Source organism: Cololabis saira, chromosome 4, assembly GCF_033807715.1.
Source record: "Cololabis saira isolate AMF1-May2022 chromosome 4, fColSai1.1, whole genome shotgun sequence".
NCBI classification, from domain to species: domain Eukaryota; kingdom Metazoa; phylum Chordata; class Actinopteri; order Beloniformes; family Belonidae; genus Cololabis; species Cololabis saira.
The window spans coordinates 12,169,485-12,192,012 of NC_084590.1; the positions used below are offsets into that span (position 1 = coordinate 12,169,485).

Consider the following 22,528-nt stretch of genomic DNA (forward strand, 5'->3'; position numbering starts at 1 on the left):
TTAAGAAATATCTGCAAGTTTTTTTTCTTGAGAATTAAGAATTTATTTTCCAATTTTCACTTGACTACTTTTTTTTAAACTTGTCTCGTACAATCTTTGTTGCTGAGCTAATTATTCAACTGCGTGCGGACCCCAGGGGGACCCCCCCCCCCCCCCGGGTGAAGATAGTCTCTATGTATTTAGTAAACAATCTGAGAGTCTGGCAGTTGCAGAGTCTGGGCCCCCCCCCCCTCGTCCTGGGCCCCCCCTGGGCCTGGACCCCCCTCCTCCCCCCCGGCTGGTTGTCGCTCCCACTTGAGCTGCTGGACTGCAGGTTGGATGAAAAGCCTGTCTAATCAGAGGAGACGCCGGGCTTTGTACCCGGCACCAGAGCGTGTGCTGAGCAGCTGTGAGAAGCTGCAGGAAGTCGAGCGCCTTCATCACTTTGAGTGGCATCTGTGGGTGAAGTGAATACGTGCACTCTTGCAAGCTCACTTCTCTGCCTGTAAAGACTGTAAAGTGCTCTCACAATGTAGCCTCAGCTTTCGACATGAATCTAATATGATACAATTTGGCTTCACACTAAAAGCCTCTCAGCTTCTGTCGACACGCTGATGATTATGCCGCCTTTGCACATCATTGAGCGGTTAAAAAGCAGTTACCCTCGTGTAGCTGTAATATCAGGCTGCCTGTCTTCCCAGCAGGCTTTTCTTGTGCTACCAGCAATGTAATGGAATTTTAATTTGCCATTGTGCCTTATTCTTTTGTCATTTTGTCCGGTTTTTACTGCTTCCTTGTCTCCTCAAAAGTAAATTTGACCAAAAGACAACAGTTAACACTAACACTTCATCATAGAAATGGTTATCAGCCAAATACGCATAAACGAAATGCCTGTCAGTTCAACAGTTTAGTTTACATATGGAATAGACAGTCTTGAGGCAGAGCAGCAGATGCCCGACTCTTGATCTTACCAATACGGCGTCCCGATGAAGGACATCCTCCGCGCCAGAGTGGCCGTGATCTGAGCCGAGATCCCGAAATCAGCTGCAGAACAAAGAAAGCAAACAAAACACCTGTCATACGCGTCTTATGACTTGTTTTCATCCGTAACCAGTATCAGGTCTCTGCAAGTCTTGAGTAAAAGCAGAACATTTCAAATATTTGTCTTTTTAAAGTCTACCATGCTTTTATGAGATAAAGGATGTGATCGTAGTTAGAGCCGCCGCTGCTGCAGCGAGTGACTCATGTCAACCACGTTTAACTTGAACCCTGCGGTGCAGGTAGTGCAACCATCCACCTACCCAACTTGACCTCGCCGTGATCATTCAGGAGGATGTTGGCGCCCTGAAAAGAAAACATAAAATATCAACACAGAATATTTCTATCTTCCCAAGTCCCTTCTTTGCTCTTTCAATAACCTTCAAGCGAAGAAACGCTGTGAAAACACAAATCGTCCAAATCTAAAAGTTAGAGTAGAGTAAAGCATTTTTTTTGTTCCCTTTTGAACACAGAACAGAGCCAAACATGTCCATCACTTTCTGTTAAACTGCATACAAACATATGATCTGATTAATATATCTGATGATGTAGAGTTTGATTTAAACGTATCAAGTTTTCTAAGAACACGGACTGAAGTCAAATGTGCTTTACCTCCCAAAAGTGCAAGATATAACAAATTTATCATGTTAAATAAAAGTCCCACAAGTTGGTATCAAATGCTGACCTTAATGTCTCTGTGGATTTTCTTTTGTGCATGAAGGTAGTCCAGGCCCTAATCACACACACACACGCACACACACGCACACACGCACACACACACACACGGTTAACACACAATGACAGCCTTATTTTGTTCAGTTATTAAATGCACTCAAAAAACTTATAACACACTGTATGTATATGTATATATATATATATATATATATATATATATATATATATATATATATATATATATATATATATATATATATATATAATTATATAAATATATATGACTATATAAAACTATATAAAATAAATCAGTAAGCGGTTACCTGTAGCATCTCTCTGCAAATGTAAGCTATCTGTGGTTCAGACAGAGGACCGGTCACTGTGGAACACAATTCAAATTAATGGATCATCTGCATGTCATCAAGGTCTGCACGAGTCTGATAATGACACACTTTTTGTATCAGGATGTGTTAAAGCATGGAAACGTCTACAAAACACAGGAGAGCGGTCCTTGGGGAATGGACTTGAAGAGCCCTCTGGTCTCGGTAGTTTATGTAAGATTTTGTTTATATTTTTGTTCTTGTGTGTTCTTAGTTCTTCTGGTTTGGTTTCATGTTTATGACTTTCCTCCTGTTTTATTTTGAAAATACACTCCCCGAGTGTTTTGGCCATAGACTGTTAATCAATGGACGAGGCATCTGATCACATGACCCATTGGTTTTTATGAACACCGGTTTTGAAGCCTATTTTTCTTCGTACGGAGCGGCCAAGCCGCCTGGGAACACGCCCGCTGCATGTCAAAGATCGCATTGCTCCCAGGTCTGTCAACTGACTCCCAATTGATTTGGTGAAAATCATAGATGACAACTGCGTTCAGCTGACGCTGGGTTCATAAAAGCAGCTGGTTGCTCCGCTGAGCACAATAGCATGTTGTCTACAGATGAGGTTGCTTGATAAAGTTGATTTGCTAAAATCAAACATGTAGCACATTTTGAAGAAAATGTGCTTGCAAATCATGAGACAGCCAATGCACTCACTGGTCTCCAACCTGTCAGACTCAATCAAGCGAGCAGAAACGCTCAAGAGAGTTCAACGGCATCCAGAGATTGTCAAGTGTTATACCACGGTCTGTGTGAATACTCGATTCTGATTGGCTGGCAGGTGTAGGTTAAAAGTTATAACCTACACCTAGAAAACAAGTTTGCTCAAATTGCCTGATAACTTTAATATCATTGCGCTGGATCAACTGCCAGGTGGTAACCACGGCAACAGAGATTCAGAGAAGAAGAGTCGGCTAACGCAGGACGGCGACATTAGTAATTTTGTCATTTCTTTTAATTTATTTGGTGAATTTAACAATTTTGATGACTGGGATGCAGAAGAGGAGAGAAAAGAAAATAGCTGAGCGGACTAGAATATCTCCCCTTACTAAGGAAACTGAGTTATGGCTTGTTAAAAATCTTTGTACCTTACCAGGTTACAACGGCTGCAGACGAGAGATTAATTAACTAGTCCGATCAGCTGCTCAGCTGTGGCTTCTTATAAAACTAATGATTTCAACTGAAAACACATTAAAGCATGAATAACTGATTTAATATTTATGTTTTTTGGTAAGTGACCGTGGTATAAGCGGGATAATGCCCTTCGAGGTGTCTATTATCATAAATATATGGACTTCGCGGAGGCAAACCACTTCATGCCCTGGTTCACGCCCCTGCGTCGTACATATATTTCTGATAATGTAGGCTACACCTCGTCGGGCATTATCCCTTACGTAACTTTCATGCTCATGCAGAGATCTTGATTGCATGTTGCCGGCTCTGCTGATCGAGTGACCGGGTTTCTCATGAAAAACAGGATTTCTCTTTCACACGGTTGTTTGTTTTCCCTCATGGTTGCTTAATTTTGTGACTGTAAGATATAAGCCTGTCTGTGACATTGATATAATTGACATAAATGTGATGACATAAACACGTTTTAGGTATATTAAGTGTTCTTGATTTAAATCAAACCCTGAATTGTAGAATTTCTAGTAAAAATGAAATGAAGAAAATCCACGACCTGACATCAGTGTCCTAATGGTAGATTTTTTAAATATTCCTGACATAATCACACACACAAAGCAACTCACCGTGGTAAATATCCTGAAGGGATCCTCCCCCACAGAACTCCATACAGATCCACAGTTTATTGGCGCTGCAGGACGAGGAAGACTTCTGAGTTAGGTGCTGTGTTTATGATTGATAGGAAAAGTGAAGACCAGCCGATGGATCTTACCGTATGTAGCTACCGTAATATGCTACTATGTTGGGGTGTTTGCAGCTCTTGACGATGACGATTTCCTGCTGGATGATGGAGAAGTCGTCCTCTATGGGGAGATGAAGACAGAACATGTTGTTATATATGGGCGCACTGATAGACCCCGTTTAAATTATTTGATTTGCATATAATCTGCTAAGAAAGAACAGTCATTGGAGGTAATTTGAATTTCTCGAACTGAGACGTATTTGCTTCAATGTTAAATGGGACATTTGACACAACTGCATCCCCTCAAACACTGTCTTGTTGCAGATTACAATCTATTTATTTATTTCCACAATGTGGGATTAATGTGTCACTGCGACCTTTTGACATAAAGAAATGCCTTCTTCTTCTGCAAAGGACACTTGGGTGCATCTTCACTTCCTCAACCAACCTCCTCTCTCCTTTCAGTCTCAGGTTACTTTTTAAGGGTGTAAATATCCTTTGAATTGGCCGAGACCAATAATTGGGTCAGACAGGAGGAGGGAGGAGAGAAGAGATGAGGAAACAACATTCAGACACACAGGAAGTGCTTCACGCCACCATCCCTCCTGTTTTTCTTCACCCTGCCCATCTCAGACATCTTCATCTGAAACCGCTGTGGTTTATTGAAAGGCGAGCCATGACCTTTTAGTCTATCAAGACAGCTTTGTTTATTGTGGCTGTTGTTTTGAAGTAAAGCATGTTTTACTTGTGAGTGATATAAAACCCTGTGGTCCTTTGCAGCAGTAAGTGTAATTTTATGAAAGTAAAGGAGATTGTCTTTAAATCCAGGATTTGTAAATACGTTTGTGACTTTTAATCCAGTGTGAATGCACCACGTCTGTGGTTTGAGAAGTTCCACCACAGAGAACCTTCCCTATTTCAGGAAACATCATATTATTCTAATCCCATGCAAATGGACATCTCACACTTTGGGAACCATGAAGGAGCAATAGGGTGTGTTTTTATTAGCTGCTGATGTGAATCAATAAACAACGTGATGCAAAATTGAAAGTAGGTCAGTATGTCAGAGGTTATTCAAATATTCAAACAATATGTTTTGTGGAACAGCGTCAGTAGGAAGGTTATGAGCTTTCTGTACAGTTGCACCAAAACAATAAGATAAACATCACCAGGAGTCCATCGTTTTACAAGAACAGACCATAGAAACGTTATGCTCTCCACAACTTCCTGCCAGTTACTCTAATTTTTTGTAAGTTGTATAGTACAGTTTCATATTCTTCACACCTTTCCATTTGCACAAACCGCTCCTCCCATGAAAGATGTGGGTGAATTTCTTTTCTCAGCTTCACAATGGTATATTAAATAATCGCAAAATAATCACAAGCCTTTTTTATGGGAATCTGAAGAAGAAAGGTCCAGAAAGTCGTTGATGATCACAGTCAGAGTCCCTGGCCGGCTCCAAATCACACACTTGCATGAATACACTATTTTGAGTGCACAAGTGTGCAAATATTAGGATGACGCATTCAAAACCATCAGAAAATTGAACGTAGAACTCTGGATGCTTCTCTCCCTACATGGTTGATATGTTGTTGACATTTTATGTGCTTTTGGTAAAAAAAAAAAAAAGGACGGTGCTCCATCTTCGGCACCACCGCTTTAATGTCTCATGAAGCAACTACATAACGAGGATTTGATTAATTTTGTTGGAATTAAATTTGGAATTCACAAATCAGTAGAATCTAAATTAGCGGTAAAACAACAGAAATCATGATGAATCAGCTGAAGAGGAAAGTTCGACATCATTTAGCGCATAGAGATATTAGTGAATTCCAGTTCAGCACGTTATTTACAGCTTATATTTGCATATTCAAGGGTACAACCGGCAAAGTTTATGGATCCCTATTTTTTCCCCCTGATTCTTAGTTTATTAGATTATTAGTTAGATAACACTTGAGATGCAGGTCGTAGCAAGTGCAGTATTGAATCTACAGATGGATTTATAGTATGTGCATTATGCGGTCAGTGCTTTGGATATTTTCTTGCAGACAGGAATTTATGGTTGATAAACTGTATGCATGGTAAAGTTGGTAACTATAGACATAATATACAGATGGAGATGAATACAATCAATATGTACAGTAGTTTATACTTAAGCCATGATACTTAATATAGTAAATAAATTACACTAGGCTAGAAATGACAAATAACAGACTATTGGTTAGTAGTAGGTTATATACTGAGGGGTATATGAGTCTCGGTTTCTCCAGCAAAATACTCACGTAGGCACCAACTTGGTTCACATATTTTTAGTCAGTGACAATGCCGTCGCCATGTGGTTTTGCCAGACCATCAAATGTGATTTCAAATACCAAATATCAATGTGAAACCTCAAAATCATGAAATCAGAATTAGTGTCATCCAAGCTATTTCTGTCTAAGAGTCTGTAGGTGCATTTTTATTACACTTTTTTCTCAAAAGAAAAGCATAACTCGGAATTTGCAACAAGGGCACCACTGCGGGGGTTGTGCTTTTCTCTGTATGTGTAACTCTTCTAGTTCTCTCTCCGTATCTCGTCCTGTCGGGACTTCTCTTCAAAACAAAGAAAAGAAGATCTCAACTTTGAAGAAGATGGACAAAAACTTCTTTAGTATTTGAAAAATGATTGTGATAGCCGCTACCGCTGTTCAGAAAATAGTCCAATGATGGAGGCAGCGAATGATCATTCAAATGAATATTCAGAGGCAAAGTCCTTATGTAGTGTAGTAATGTATAATAATTAAGCAGTGTTATAGCACAACTACATCATATTAATGAGGTCAAAAACAACTGGAAACTAAATTTTGACGACTTTAGATTGATCGACTACATCACATCGTCATGCTGGAGATGTGGAAACGTGCAAAAAGCGTTACCATGACACTGTCCCATTAACTGGATCATCAAAACACCTGAAAAAAACACCTCAGGAAAGTCTAAACAAGTTACAAGTGTTATGTCGAGAAGTGCATACCTACCAAAAAAACGAACATATCCCACTACCCTTCACGTGAGCGTGCAGAGCTGAAACCACTGTTGTTATGTTGAAAAGTGCACACCCTCATACAAACAACAGTCATTAATACAGTTGTGCAGACCTTGAAGACAAGCTGAGGATGACCATTATTTTGAATTAGGTGTCTTGAAGCAGGAAAACATCCAAAACATGCTGGACAGACACTCTCGAGGACTAGGGTTCATGTAATAATTGCTCTGGGTTCGTGTTCTGGGCGTCTGGGAAGCGCCTGGAGACAACTTGTGATGAACAGAATTGAACCATTACATCAAGAACGGTAGGAAGGTCAATAAAAGATCAACAGCATCATGAAGCTGCAAAAAAACACAACTAAAGTAAACCCAACTCAAACTTTGGGGATTTTTTTAAAAGAAGACAAAGAGTAAGAGTTCATATAGTAAACATCAGAACTCCTACAGCATTTAACAAAGCTACTTAAACTTATCATAAATTACAATAGACGCTAAAATACCACAAAAATGGTCACATTGCTCATTTTCCAAAAATAGAAAGAAAAAACAACGGGGGCCGTTTGTCAATATGTGTTCTTGTGTGTATTTGGTTTCTTGCATTCTTGTGAAAGGTCATCATCTGCAGCCAAAGCAAGAACGCGTCAGATGAAATGTCCTGATGTTTCCAGCGGAGCCTTGTGTAAGACAGGGTTACAACCAGAGCCGGATTAACGCAAAGGCAAACTAGGCATGTGCCTAGGGCCCGATTGACAGGGGAGGGGCCCAGACAGAGGGACAAAAATTTGTATTTATTTTTTTTGTCTGCACACATATTAATGGTTGATACCATGCCGGTAAAAACCTAAGGCATATATATATATATATATATATATATATATATATATGTGCATATTACTATATTTAGTATGCATACATATATATACGCATACATACGATACGCATACACATACATAGGCTACATACACATACAGACATACATACTACAGCACACTTTGTCTTACTGCAAATTTTATCGGTCTTTGTAGATTTGACTTCTTATTCAACTATTCAATTTAATCAACACATTTAATTAAGATTTTCTGCAAAATGCAATAGCTTAAAACATTTATCTTATTTTACTCTGTTTACATAGCAATGCTGACACCTATTGGTCATTTACTGGTACTAATACCTTAACAATGATACTCGCAATCGATAAGATACGGATAATTTAATAGCGTTTAATAGAGCGGTGTAATAATGTATAAATAATAAAAATCAAAAAATAGTCTGATAGACTGTTTAATATACAACACATGACTTATTTTGGAATACAAAGAACCAACTTGACTATGACTATGCTATGTAAAATGTGAATTAACTTTTATTAGTAACTTTGGTAAGTTTAAGATTTCAATTCATAAATAACATCGATGGGGGGGGCCCCAAAAATCGCAGTTTGCCTAGTGTAGTCCATTTATTTAATCCGGCTCTGGTTACAACATAGTATTTTTATTTTTATTTCTAATTATATTTGAATGGTTCTATGTCTTATAATCTTACTTTGAAAACTGAAAGCTGCAGTTGGGCCATCATATTTATGCTTTTGTTGTTTTTTTCTCTCAGTTCTGAGTGTAGCCATGTTACCTGGGAAGCCGGGAACGTACCGCATGTAAATCAAAGTTAACCGTAGCTACCGGCTCCTTCAGCCAATCCCCCCCGAAAAATCAGCAGAGCTGCCGGCAGACATTTACAGCAGAATAATAGACTGTTTCACATGTTGATTTGATGGCCAAATCAAAAATTGCAATTTAATTTTTGTTTTGAATTGAGTTGAATTTGTAAGTTTGGCCAAAGAATTGTTTTTTGGTCACCATTAAGTACATTAAATATCCAAACTCAAGAAAACCCAGTACCCCCCATTGGTAATTCAATTCAGTTCAATTTTATTTATATAGCGTTTATCACAATACTTAATTGTGACTCTTTCCTTTTCAGAGACCCTGAACAACTATTGAAGAAACAACGTGCACGATTCTTTGGAAGGACGCCAAGTAAGTATTTAAGACAGTTTTGTGTAAAACTTCTTTAACCTAAAACACAGGAACTGGAAACTGGTAAATGGTATTTTAGATTAAACTGTGATGTCTCGTCTTTGTCCACGCCCCCAAAAACTTTATATTGTAAGAAATGCTGTTGCCACAACTGGCTTTATGACTAAAACAAAACATGACAGAAAAAATAAGAAAAATGTTAAGATTGTGTGAATTATTTGGGATAATATTAGAGGAAAGTATAAACATTCGGAATGAAAAAAGAAAATCTCACCCGGCTCCATCTTGATGACTTTGATTGCTGCCAGCTCTCCATTTTGTTTGTTACGTGCCTGTAAAGATAAAATAAAATAGACATTCAGATTTTTTTTTTTAAATAAGTGTTTAAATGAGTGATTTGACACAAGCACTTTCTAAATGTGAGGTATGTTTCTTCTGTGTCAGCAGAACTTCATTTGCATGTTTACTGTCCTGATCAGCGGATCGCAACACAACCATCACACGTTTACAGCAAGTATTTAATCGCACAGATGTCAAACAGACATCGTGACCTTTAAAAGTGTAAAAAGCGAGGATGGTGTTGCCTTTCTAAAAATAACTTTAAATACTCAGAAAAACATTGTCACATTAAATTTGATCCTGGCAGAATAAACAATTTTTAGTACATTTTTCTTAATACCCCGTAATGCAATTAAAGACACAGACACAAAATCCATCAACCATGATGGTAAAAAAACAAAACAATCTTACTATTCAGATGTTACTGGCAGTTCTGTGAAAAGGGAAGTACAGCCTCTTTCAATTTTAAGGTTTTATTTACCAGAGAATAAGAAAAAATGACATCAAGCACATGTAATTGCAGGTGGTTCATACTGCACAACTCTCTCTGGCCCTGCTCATCACCCCTCCACCACCGTGCTGGACAGTACGTATCAGGTGTTGCTGTGTCCTGTGACCAAACATCTCACTTTGTTCTTGTCTGTAAAAATTACATTATTAAATTCCTTATGGTTTCTTGGTGGTTATCTGCAAACATTAGCTGTGTGGTCATGTTTGTTTGAGACAGACAGGACGTTCCCCTCCAAATTAGACATTTTTATAAGTAATGTCGTGAATTTTAACTATTGGAAACTGAAGTCGGTAAAGTCTGAAATGTCTCTTAGGTTCACAAAGACTTCCTCTGAGCTTTCACTGCACGGCCTACCTTTAATGGTGAACTTACTTGAATGTCCACTGCTGGAGAAATTAGAAAACTGTCTCGAATGTTTACCACTCTTCAATACTCTTCCTTACTGCAGAATGAGTAAATCAAAGTAATTTAATGTGTATGTATGTATGTATTTATATATATATATATATATATATATATATATATATATATATATATATATATATATACACACAGTATGTATATATATATATATATATATATGTTTGTATGTATGTATGTATACAGCACTATATGTATATATATATACATATATAATATATATAATATTATATATATATATATATAATATATATATATATTATATTATTAATATTACATTATATGTATACATATATATATATATATGTAATATATATATTATATATTTTAATCTTTTTTCAAACTCTGTGTCTGCATTTTGACTTGGTTTCAGTTAAAAGAATAATGGCACATATTTCATCTGATTCACCCATGGTTCAAGATGCCCAATTTTAAAGTCTGGTAAGGACTTGAAATAATACGTTTACTTTTCCAGGTGACTATAAGTCACCGAAAACTGTCATATGATAACATTTTGTGTTCAAACTCAAAGCTTGAAATCAAAGGAAAGACAGAACTTGATTGAAGTAAACAAAAAAAAATGTAAGTTCAAACAAAGATGGAGAGAAGTTGATGAACGCCTGACTGCGTGGCCTCACAGAACGTAAAGGAAACAGCCATTCACACTGTTGCTCCTTAAATAGAAAACACTCATAAGTGTACTCAGTGAGCCGGGACAGGGCTGCCTGTTCGCAGTGAAATGGAAACTCCATTCTCTCAGAGGGAGTTTTAAAAGCATGATGTATGGAATTTAAATAACACCTTTCGTCTTTTGTCCAAAGACAAGGGTTGAAGCGCAACTACACGACTAAAGTCAAGTAATTAACCGCTGAATAACGGCGGGCTTCACACTCACTCCACTGTTGAACTGGTGCTGGTTTCATGTAATCAGTGAGATCTCGTCAGAACTTAAGACCTGGATCTGATTTTATCTTTAGATGCTTTTCGCCTACCAAACATTCGTTTTGTCGGAAAGTTCAAAGCGCTGCGACGGTAATGTAATGGAAGCCAAAACGTCGCTGATGGAGACATTCTGATGTTGGCGTCGAGTCTGTAGCCCACTTAAACTTTGACATATGCTGTGGTTGTCGTAGGCGGGCGGTCACAACTGACAGCAACTTCATCTGCAGCAGATATTTCCCTTTTTAAAAAGAAAATTGTGATCAAACTTGTTTGCCTCCTTCTTGGACAATATTCAGTATTAATATTGATTTAAAAAAATCACAGTACCAAAAGAAAAAAAGAAAAGAAAAAAAGGCTCAGACACAGTTTTGTTACGTGTGCTGAGATTATTTACCGCCCTTAAAAAATGTTAGGGAGGTCAACTAACTCAGGTTTGTGTTACACAGCTTTGACTGATAACATTTAAGAACAAATTCTGAGAAACGTCAGAATAGGAAATCACACTGGATATCCAGATACTACAATGAGTTCAGACAAAAACTGCTTAGGGGGGGAAAAAAAAGTAAAAACCTTGAAAGAGCTAGCAGCAAATGATCCCCCTTTTTATAATATTCTGTCATAAATTACATCAGCAGGTTTGAACTGACAAGCTTTAACTTAGAGTAAGTCTGCACTATCGGAGCATTCAAGAAGGATCTACAGTCCTTTAATCATACACATACATGTTTCTTGGTTTTGTGGAGCATCTACAGAGCACAGAGCTGCATTTACTTCCATCCAGGATGACAAGGTGCTCATGTTCTGAATCATTCTGTATGCAGAGGCGTTTATGTCCTTGCATACAAACATTGATAGTTTCACACTCATCTATGGGGGCAAAACTGTGTTTGGGAGTAAAGAAATTATGGAAACGTCTTTAATAAATGTACATTTTCAACTCTTGTTGGCTCCATAATAAAACAACTCAAATCATAGTTAACAGAGTTTCAACACAAACTTGTAGAAAACTTAAGATGACAATATTTCTAAATAATCTTCCCTGCTTTGTGGCAGTAGTTGTGTTATTGGTCTCCCTCGATGGTAACATTTGTTTCACTGGCTTTAGTAAGTAAAAGAGGCTGCAGCTCAGTCTGGGAAAGTTAACTTTATTGTTAGCTCAAACCACACGGATGACATCAATAATTCATGAGAAAACCTCTAATTGACAAACCTCTGACACTATCCTTGACAATAAATGGTTAGCCATTTCCACGCTTTTCCATTCATGGCCCGACGTGCATGCCATTGAGAAGATCCATGTTGACAGAAATGAGGATCTGTATGACAACCATATGATAACTGGAGCCACTGGGGCCTCTGGGATCCCAGCCTGCTCTTTTACAAGTCAACAGTCGTCTTCTGCTGTGATCAAGGTGGGATCCCTTCAGAATACCAAATCGTTTCCATCTCAGCGAGCTGTCTGGCGACCTCGGCTGACGAGCTTGCCTCTGTTTTATCGGTAGCCGGTCCAGAAGTAAGAATAAGAGAGGGGAAGGAGAGTCTGGCCTGCCCTGGCCGGAGTCCTGACTAGTTTCAATGCAAGAAGGCTTTTAACTGACGCAAAAATAGTACAAAGAATGCAATTTTTTAAATGAGGCATCAAAATTAATACCAACTCATGCAGCGGAAGGTGGAAGGTGACCATCACCGTATAATGTATATATATATATATATATATATATATATATATATATATATATATATATATATACACACACATATGTATGCACAACAATGTATATATAAGTGGGTTTGGTGCATGTGGATGAATGTATGCACATCTTGATGCTGTTAAGCCGAGATAGGCCAGTTTGAGCAACATTATTTCTTTTTCTTATTTATTTACTTTTTTCTTTCTTTATCTCATATGTATATGGATGTGCATGTGTATGTATGTATATATATATATATATATATATATATATATATATATATATATATATATATATATATATATATATATATATGTATATATGTATGAATACATATATTTATTTATTTATTTATTTTCTCAATCAATCAATCATAATTACATCTTCAAAGGGGCAGAATACTGATGGTATTGAGCGCAGTGGTTTGTGGACATTCAGAACTTATTATTATTACTGCACTACTTTTATTTTTTCGTTCCAATGTATATACTGTTCATATTTCATAATTATATATTTTTTACTTTTTTACCCTTTCCCTGCATGTGTGTGTTAAGTGTACTGCTGCTGCACAAAGTGAATTTCCCCATTGAAGGAGAAATAAAGGATAATCTTATCTTATCTTATCTTATCTTATCTTAAAACTTGAATGTTCTGTAGTTGCAACAGTCTTCTGGTTCACACAGAAAAAAATGTTCCTGTGTGAACCAGAAGAAACTGAAAGTGAAAACTTCAGCATTAGTCTGAAGATGATCTGCGGAGTGTGTTTCTGGGAAGGTTTACTCACTGCACATACCTGTACAGTGATGAATGTTCAATATTTCTGGGCCACAGAAGATCTGAAAGCCAGTTAGACATCTTCTAGGAAGCACTGATGAGTCAAACTGGGTCCAAGGTCTCAGGCAGCAAAGACTAAGAGCCCGATTTACTAAGATCCTAAATAAAGAGTACTAAATTGCGTGTGCACTGAAAAAGTTTGCACGTGCTGTTGTTGTGTGTTTTGCGGGTGATCAACTAAGATTGCGTGCGCAATTGATAACAGGTGCAAACCGCAGTATTTAAATGAGGTGTTGCGTGTCTTACGGTTTGCAAGCGCAAAATGAAATTTGACGAGTTGGAGTTAGAGATATTAGTGGAAGAGGCAAATTGTTGTGCAGTATTCAGCACCCCTGCCGTGAAAAGCACCCCCTTGTATATTCAATGATAAGTAGACCAAGAAAAAAAACAACACACTGACACTTCAATATATTTATATATACACACTCACACAAACACATACTTAGGAGTTTATATTATATATATTTACAAATATTATGGAAGACAACACAGTAAGCAGGCTATTCATTAATGACATCAATAACCATTTACCCGATTTTTGTTATGTGTGACTGTGATTGTGGGAAAGTATGACTATTGTGGAATCCATGAGCACATTTAAACATGAATCATTAACACAAAACTGGACGCTAAACAGAACGTGACACGGAATGAGAATATAATTTTTGTCAGACGAGGGAGTGCTTTTCACGGCAGGGGTGCTGAATACGGCACAACACCGGGGTATGACAACTGCAGAACAAGTATAGGCGCACAATGAGAAACACTTTTTTCTCCATGAAAACACGTGATTTATTTATTATCACAAATAAAAAAATGAATGTGCCTCCTGTGGCAACCTTTTGCTGAATAATACTCGATTTAACATTCAAATAAAATATTTCTCCTTTTGCATGTGGAGAATCCTCACCACAAGTTGAGCCATCCCCACCCCAGTCCTCAAATCAGGCACCAACAAGCATCGGTGCGTAATGCTGGGCAGATTAGCACCTTCCTTTTGAACGTATTAAATACAGACGCAATCACAATCCCCGCAAAAACGTTCAGGCTTGGTAAATCTCATTGCGTGTGGTAAAAGGACCTATTTGCATTTTCCCCTCCCAGTATTTAGCGATTTCTGTCGGGTACGCCCCATATTGATTATTCATCAGGGCAAAAGTACTAAATGAATTGCGTGTGCTATTTTGCTCATTTGAGAGGCGCAGTCCTCTTTGCACGCTGTTAGTAGATCAGCTTGCACATTGGTTTGCGGGTGATGTCAAGTTTGCACACGTTTTTACACACGCAAACCTTTAGTAAATCAGGCTCTAACAGTAGTATTTAGAGGCTGAAAGGTGAAGTGAGACAATGACAACAACAACAGTAATGGAAATTCCATTTAGCCGAAGAAGTCTTGGTGTAACTGTGTCGGTGTGTGGAACGCCAGAGAGGTCACTGCAAAGGAAAGCCACCCCACAAGTAAACAATAAACAATAAACAACCAGGCTCACAGCAGAGCTAACTATGACGCTGGAAACCGTGGACATCACACAGCCCTGTTTCCACCACACGGCATGTTGGGTGCACTACCCTCCCCAGCTTCTTGTGATCATCAGTGCAGAGGGGTGTTTCCTTTCCTCTCTGCGATGACACACTGAGCTTTGATTGCATTCGGGTTTCTCACTGAAACTGAATAAGATCACTTACAATCTTGCTTTGACACAGAGGAGACAGGAGATAAAACAGTCTATTCTGCATAGACACACACACACACACACACACACACACACACACACACACACACACACACACACACAGGTATTTGACTGTTATTTACTTAAAGTTCTCTGCATCAAAATGTATTTCTCTTCCTCTTTTTTCTGGTTAGAGATAAATCCACACCAACCAAAATTCAAACACTTTTCATTGCAAAACCTGCACACGCACGCACGCACGCACGCACGCACGCACGCACGCACGCACGCACGCACGCACGCACGCACGCACGTACGCACGTACGCACGCACGTACGCACGCACCCGCATGCTACTGTTTCAGCAGAAATTTGACACACTTAATGTAGCTCTGCAGGCATTTATGTAATCTTCTCCTCATCTATTTCACTTCTTCATTTAACTTCTAAGGCTGCACACACACACACACATGCACGCACGCACGCACATACACACATACACACACACACCAGGTGCAGCCTGCCTCTCTGGGGCCACGAGGCTGAACTCCTACACCATGTTGTAGAGCAACTTAGTAGCACAAACCACATCACAGAAGGGCCACATCAGATAAGGAGGCTCAGAACTTGACAGTAAAAGGAGGAAGATCTTGACATGTGAGATGCCGTCTGCTACCAGCGTCGTCACATGTGAGTCAGTCCAGCAGCCGCGAGCCAACCAACTGGTGGCTCAACCGTTATTCAGCCAGTCGCGTCACATGTGAGGGGCAACATGAGTTTAAAAAACAAGTAATAATAATAATAATTTATGGAAATGAACTGTGTTTGTGTGGTGGGCTTGTAGGACGGAAGTGGATCAGTGGGTTGAGGAGGCTGTGCTCCAAGTGGCTGATCCCCAGACCAGCACGTGTCACAGTTTCCTCTGGTAAGGCACTAAAACCCCAACATTTACTCTTGATATCATCATCAGGGGCACGATGAAAGAGGATTACCCTCATCAGGATTTACAGGAACAGAAGTTCATACATTATGTAGAAAGAGCAGATGCACTGATAAAGAGAGAATCGTCAATCAGCTCTCCATCCCTAAATAGTCAACTACGATAACAAGTAAAACTATAAACTTCTAAATTAATTATTAACTGATAGTAATTTTTCTTTGGAAATTACTGACGTAGCAGACTGAATTATTTCTTTATTCAAGTTGTATAATAATAAGAGCCACATAAGCGTTGGTGTGTGTGAGAAACAGGGAAAGCGTAAAGTTGAAGCGCGTCAGCTTTACTGTTACTGTATTAGTATGTTTCAGTATGTTTAGTATGTTTCAGCTGGAGCTAACGAGGAACCACGTCACTAAAGCAATTAGGGCTGCATTTTTCACAAAGTGCTTCTTTTTTGTATATACACACTGACACACACTTATTGGACGTCATTTCAGCAGCCAAACTACATCTGAACCAGACCCAGACTCAGACCCGCTCGTATTGCAGCCTCGGAGCACGAGGAAAACTTCCAGAAAACCATGGGCGTAACCATGGTATAGACATTGGGGGGGTCCAAATGAGAGCCCTCCCCCAGAATTTTTTTTTAAAGGTGCATTTCCCACATTTCTATGATTTTTATTTATTGACCATCTGAAATCACATTTAAAGGAATAGTCTGCAATTTCTCTGAGATAGTGGCGAATAGGATAGCTTTCAGTGGGGAAAAATTACATACTTAAAGCATGTTGATGTAAATATTGTGATTGGAACGCCTGCCTGCATTATGACCAGACAATATTATTGTACCAGAAGAACAATAACTGACCCTGAGGATCATTTTAATTTGATACATTGAATATTTTGCTTGTATTATTAGCGTTACACGCAGTACACGAGTTGTAAAAACAATCAGGGGGGATGGTGGATTTTATCATATGGGGACAGATAATTTGTGCTGATTACAAATAATATATTACAAATAATAGCACTGACCAAAACACCTGCAGAAATACTGCAGGAATGACATAGCAGCAGTTAAATGCAGCCTTCTGTAAGCTTTAAATATCCACTGGGCTTACATCAAATACATCAAAACACAACAATAAAAAACACTTTTCTGAACTTATCAATATGACTCTGTCCTTCACAGGATAAGTAAAAGGGATCACTGCAAAAACTCAATGTTAACAAGAATATTTGTCTTATTTCTAGTTAAAATGTCTCATTTTAGTAAAACAATCTCATTACACTTAAAACAAGACTCATCACTGGAAAAAACAACAATTTTCACTTGTTTCAAGTAGATTTTCACTTGAAATAAGTAGAAAAATCTGCCAGTGGAACAAGATTTTATTGCTTGTAATAAGAAGATAAATCTTGTCCCACTGGCAGATTTTCCTACTTATTTCAAGTGAAAATTTACTTGAAACAGGTGAAAATTGTCAAATAAGTTATTTTTCTGGTGTTATTTTTCTGGTGATGACTCTAAATGTTGAAATAGCAGTAAAACCACATTCATTGATGAAATGACATAAGGGATGGAAAGGAGGGATGGCAGTTTTACAGGGGGGATGATTTGGACCGTTTTTATTTCAGGGGGGGATTATTTGGACAGTTTTTATTTCAGGGGGGGATGATTTGGACCATTTTTATTTCAGGGGGGGATGATTTGGACCATTTTTATTTCAGGGGGGGATGATTTGGACCATTTTTATTTCAGGGGGGGATGCCGTCCCCCCTCATCTCCAGTACTGGGTACACACACATACACACCACACACACACAGAGAGAGAGAGAGAGCAAATAGCAACACACACGGAAGACACAGAGTTCAGGACCCCTTTGAAAAGTTTTTCCCCCCACCAGAATTTAGCCTAATACCAGTCTCTTCACTTCAAGCTAACTTAGCTATCTCAACTAACAAACTGAGCCCTTTTTAACGAGTTAAATATTTCTAATTAATCCAAAAATTAACACACTCAGTTTGACAACATCACTCCTTTTTAGCTATCTAGTTGCTTACTGTCTGAAAAAAACATCGTATGTCCTGCTTTTTCCACTTTTGAGGTAAAGAAGGACTCATTGCTCCCTCCATGGTTTCACATACAACACTTTCCTCTGTCGTTTAGCGGTCGGAAGCTCCGACTCAGAGCCGGCGCTTCAAACCCAGCCGGCGTTACATGGACGCAACCAAGTGTACAATTGGGAGGGGGGTGGTCACACACTTTAGTTTTCCTTATAAACGGAAATAAATTGATCTGTAAATAATCGGAAATAACAAGAGACGGACTGTTGAGCCAGGTTTCATAAAAGGAGGAAATATTTAACATATCTATACATAATATTGGGGGGGACAGATTGGTATTTCCCCAATATTGGGGGGGACACGACCCCCCCAAAGAATGCGTGGTTACGCCCATGCAGAAAACCCACTGATGATGTCAGAGGGATGGTCCAGTTCTCCCCTCAGTTATGCCGCTTTTGCACTAGTATCACCTTAGCTCGGTTCTACCCGTTTTGCGCTTTTGCATTAGGGCTGAGACGGGCAGAGCCGCTCCAAGCCGATACTTTTTTCTGTAACCATTTCAGTGAGGTTCTATACGGGGCTGAGCAGGGACTATTTCTGACGTCACCACCCTCCTCGCCTCTGATTGGTCGGGGGGCGGGGCCGTCAAACGTTTGAATCAGGAAGCGGGAGTCAGCGCGAGGCGACTCGCGGCTCGCGGCGGTTTTATTATAAAGCGCAAAACGTCTGTTTGGTGATCCAACTCTGAGGTGCAGATGTTCATAAACCTGGTGGCTGTCGAGAAAAAATTTAAAAAGCGATGTAGACGGGCTGTTTTTTTCTCAGCCGCTCCCGGCTCCAGCTGATTTCTCATCTGCGCCAACACAAACAAAGGTGCTGCGCAATCGAGTACGTCACAGCAGCTTCACCCCAACCTGCCCACTTCTCCCCTGGCAGTGCGAAAACACACGTGTGGAGCCGTGTAAAGCCACGCCGAGCCGAGTCGGGCCAAGTAAGTCCTAGTGCAAAAGCGGCATTATTGGTTCTCCTGGTGCTTGCATGGGTTTCCTCTGTCCATTGTCCCGGTCCGAATCCACAGCATCCGCATTAAACTGAGTGATGATTTTAAACCAACCAAAACGATGAGCATGTGTGTTGTCATGTCATCTATGTGTGCAGCCCTGCATTTGGGTCGGCAGTGGCGAACCGTGAGCACTACCGCCTTCACCTCATCACAGAGAAAATAAATCATTGAGGAAAAAAGAAACAGTACAATGAATTGTCACTCTTGTCTTCCGCCATTTAACTACGTCTCTCAACCGCTCTCACCACTCGATTTGATGTTCAGACTTCATGAAGGCCTACGATCTTGTGTTTTATTCCCGCCCACTTGAAATCAAACCGTGATTGGTTGATTTGCCCGTCACTCTCCACACCAACACACATAGCTTGGCCTTTCCCGGGATCCCGGAACCAATGAATGAGCCAGCTAACCGGGCCTTAATAGAGACAGACCATTCTGATTGGATAACAGGTTTTCAGGACATGAACTTGACAGTAAACTTAATTTTAGAACATAGATGAGAGAAAATCTGTTAAATATATTGTATTAAATTAAATGAGATAGAAATACAAAAATATATTTCTTTTTTTATTGAATACTTATTATATTATTATTATTATTATTATTATTATTATTATTATTACATTTATTATTATTTCTTATTTATTTTGGGCCTTCTCTGAAGGCGTAGAAGGCCCTGAAGGTTCCCCACTTTGGGTTGGTGACCTCTCCAAAACGTGTCCCTACCTTTGTCGTTTTTCCTGTGCACAAGGTTTTTTTTTCGTGTCTATACTGTTGAAAATTTTGTGGTTGTACGCCTCATGTGAGATAAATATTTTCTTGTGTTAAGACACAAAAACTTTCCTGGCAGGTTAACCGCTGCCTAAGAAAACAACACAAATATGTTGTTGGGACAGCAAATGTTACTCCACATCACGGATGCAATGCTGTCCAGCAGGTTTAACAAGTCACTATTTACATCGCCGTGATGAACTCTGCAAAAGCAGATTTAAAAGTGGAGCAGAACGTCTTGGAAGTGAGAAATCTCCATTGCATCACCAGGATACTTGACAACTGTGAGCAAAGCCGGTCTTGGGGTGGCTGGCACTAACAGCTGAGCATATATCAAATACAATAAAATACATTTTACGTCCTTTTAAAAAAAATATTTTATCAGAAATGAACATCTGATTCTCTGATAAGGAAAACTGACAGCAAAAAAACACAGGAATTTAAGACAAACGCTCCTCAATGATCCTCCACATGGATTAACAGACTATTTGGCTCTGAGGCTGCTTTTTAATCTTACATTCCTTTGACTGTGCCTTATTTTGTTACAAATACATACTTTAACATGAACAAAAAGAAACCCTTCTCATCATGATGCAAAAGTGCTGCGTTTGCATTCTGACCTCAGTTATACCCAGTAAAACATGCTTCAGTGTGCAAGTGCGATCACATCTGTCTAAAGCCCGTCTGTGAAAAGAACGGTTGACTATGCAAATCTGTGTAAAACCGATCAACAAACCTGTGGAGAGGAAGTGTGTACAACCTACACCAGCTAAGTGCAACGTTTACTGCAGAACAGGGAAGAACGGCTCGAATGCATTTCTCAAAGCCAACAAAATTACCTTAGTTGGGTTTAGAGATGACGTTTAATGTCCCAAACTCACACCTCTAATAACCAGCATATCTGAATGAGAACAGAAGTTTAAAGGAGGCACTGAAAGGAAAACTGACTTTCAGAACATCTTTTGGACGTGAAAACAACCTATTAAACACAACTTTTAAGCTGTTTGATGATATGGGTCTTTAAATGATGATTATCTGATCTTATATGATTAAATGATGTAGTTTTGTTTGTCTTTGTTTCCTCATATTGTCTAAATATACGCCGCAGCAGCATCCTACTGTGGCCTTTCAAACACTGGCACTGTCCTTGCTGGCGTCACAGAATCAGAGGAGATGCTGAATCGTCTCCAGAGCGACGTGATGACCAACTCCATTTTGCCCGTGTTCATCTCTGCTACCAACTCGGAGCTGCATCAACTTCACCCCTATTCAGTCTTCAAGCCTCACAAACACAGAGCTGATCTTCAAGAAAGAAAACCTGTTGAAAATGTACCACAACGCGTGTAGTTAGGTGGCCAAATGATTCTCAATTGTCTCTTGCAAAAGCTTGTAAAGTCCTAAACGTGAACCAGTGACAGACCTGCATTAAATGCTTCTCCTGAATAACAACAGTAATTAACAATAATATTTCAAATACCACCTTTATTCTCAAGGTTTTCTGCTGCTCAGTTGCTGCCGGAGGGGAGCAGACCGAACCGTTACCACGTGCTCAACAGTTGGAGATCAGGGAAACATTCTGCTCAGAAGATGATAATGAGGTCCGTGACTTATTTAGGCTTCAGGTGTTACTGGTGTTGAAGAAAGTACCAAAGAACCCTCTATGGTCCACCCACACAAGAGGCAACAGAGCACCGTCGAAGCAGATACAAACTAAAAAGGAGCAAATTAAAGCAAATCACTCCTTAAAAATAGGAGCAGGTCTCTGGTTGGGCAGGTTTTGCTCTGCTGGGAACGTTTTTCAATATATATTCGAGGCCAGGCTGCAACTGGAAGTTTTACATCATAGGAATCTTAGATAAATGGAAACAGACACAAATAAAAATACCAAATTGAATCGATTTTGCGAACGCAGAGGCAAGTGCATCAATTAGAAAAACAGTTCCAACAGAATTCAGCCATGGCTCAAAGTGAAGGCTTGGCCTCTACACCAAATTTGGACTAATTTATCTTAGTAAACAAACATCCAACCCTTTACTAATGCTATACTGGACTGGTTTGTGTGCACGGTTTTGTCGTAAAAAATCTTTGTCTGGAAATTCATCTTGTACACCTGAGAATATCTTGAAAAAACTGGGTTTAAAAAGTGTCACATTTCCAGATATTATCCAGTTGTAGCTCTGTTTGGTTACTAGGTTGTGTTGCACACATGTATATGGCCCTCCAGGAGAAGAAAGAACTTACAATAACTATGTGATCTCAAAGGTTTTGACCCGTCTGG

General features: G+C 39.2%; 1 protein-coding gene across 1 annotated transcript in view; it reads right to left on the reverse strand.

Annotated features, from left to right (window-relative positions):
• The window catches only part of LOC133441511 (mitogen-activated protein kinase kinase kinase kinase 5-like), a 48,760-nt gene that overhangs the window by 19,130 nt on the left and 7,102 nt on the right, over positions 1-22,528 (reverse strand). Inside the window, exons 2-8 of the mRNA XM_061718879.1 lie at positions 9,274-9,331; positions 3,970-4,060; positions 3,824-3,888; positions 2,016-2,071; positions 1,703-1,750; positions 1,281-1,323; positions 951-1,023 (exon numbers count right to left, since the gene is read on the reverse strand). Coding sequence (XP_061574863.1) covers positions 951-1,023; positions 1,281-1,323; positions 1,703-1,750; positions 2,016-2,071; positions 3,824-3,888; positions 3,970-4,060; positions 9,274-9,331 — 434 coding nt within the window. The remainder of the gene's footprint in view (positions 1-950; positions 1,024-1,280; positions 1,324-1,702; positions 1,751-2,015; positions 2,072-3,823; positions 3,889-3,969; positions 4,061-9,273; positions 9,332-22,528) is intronic.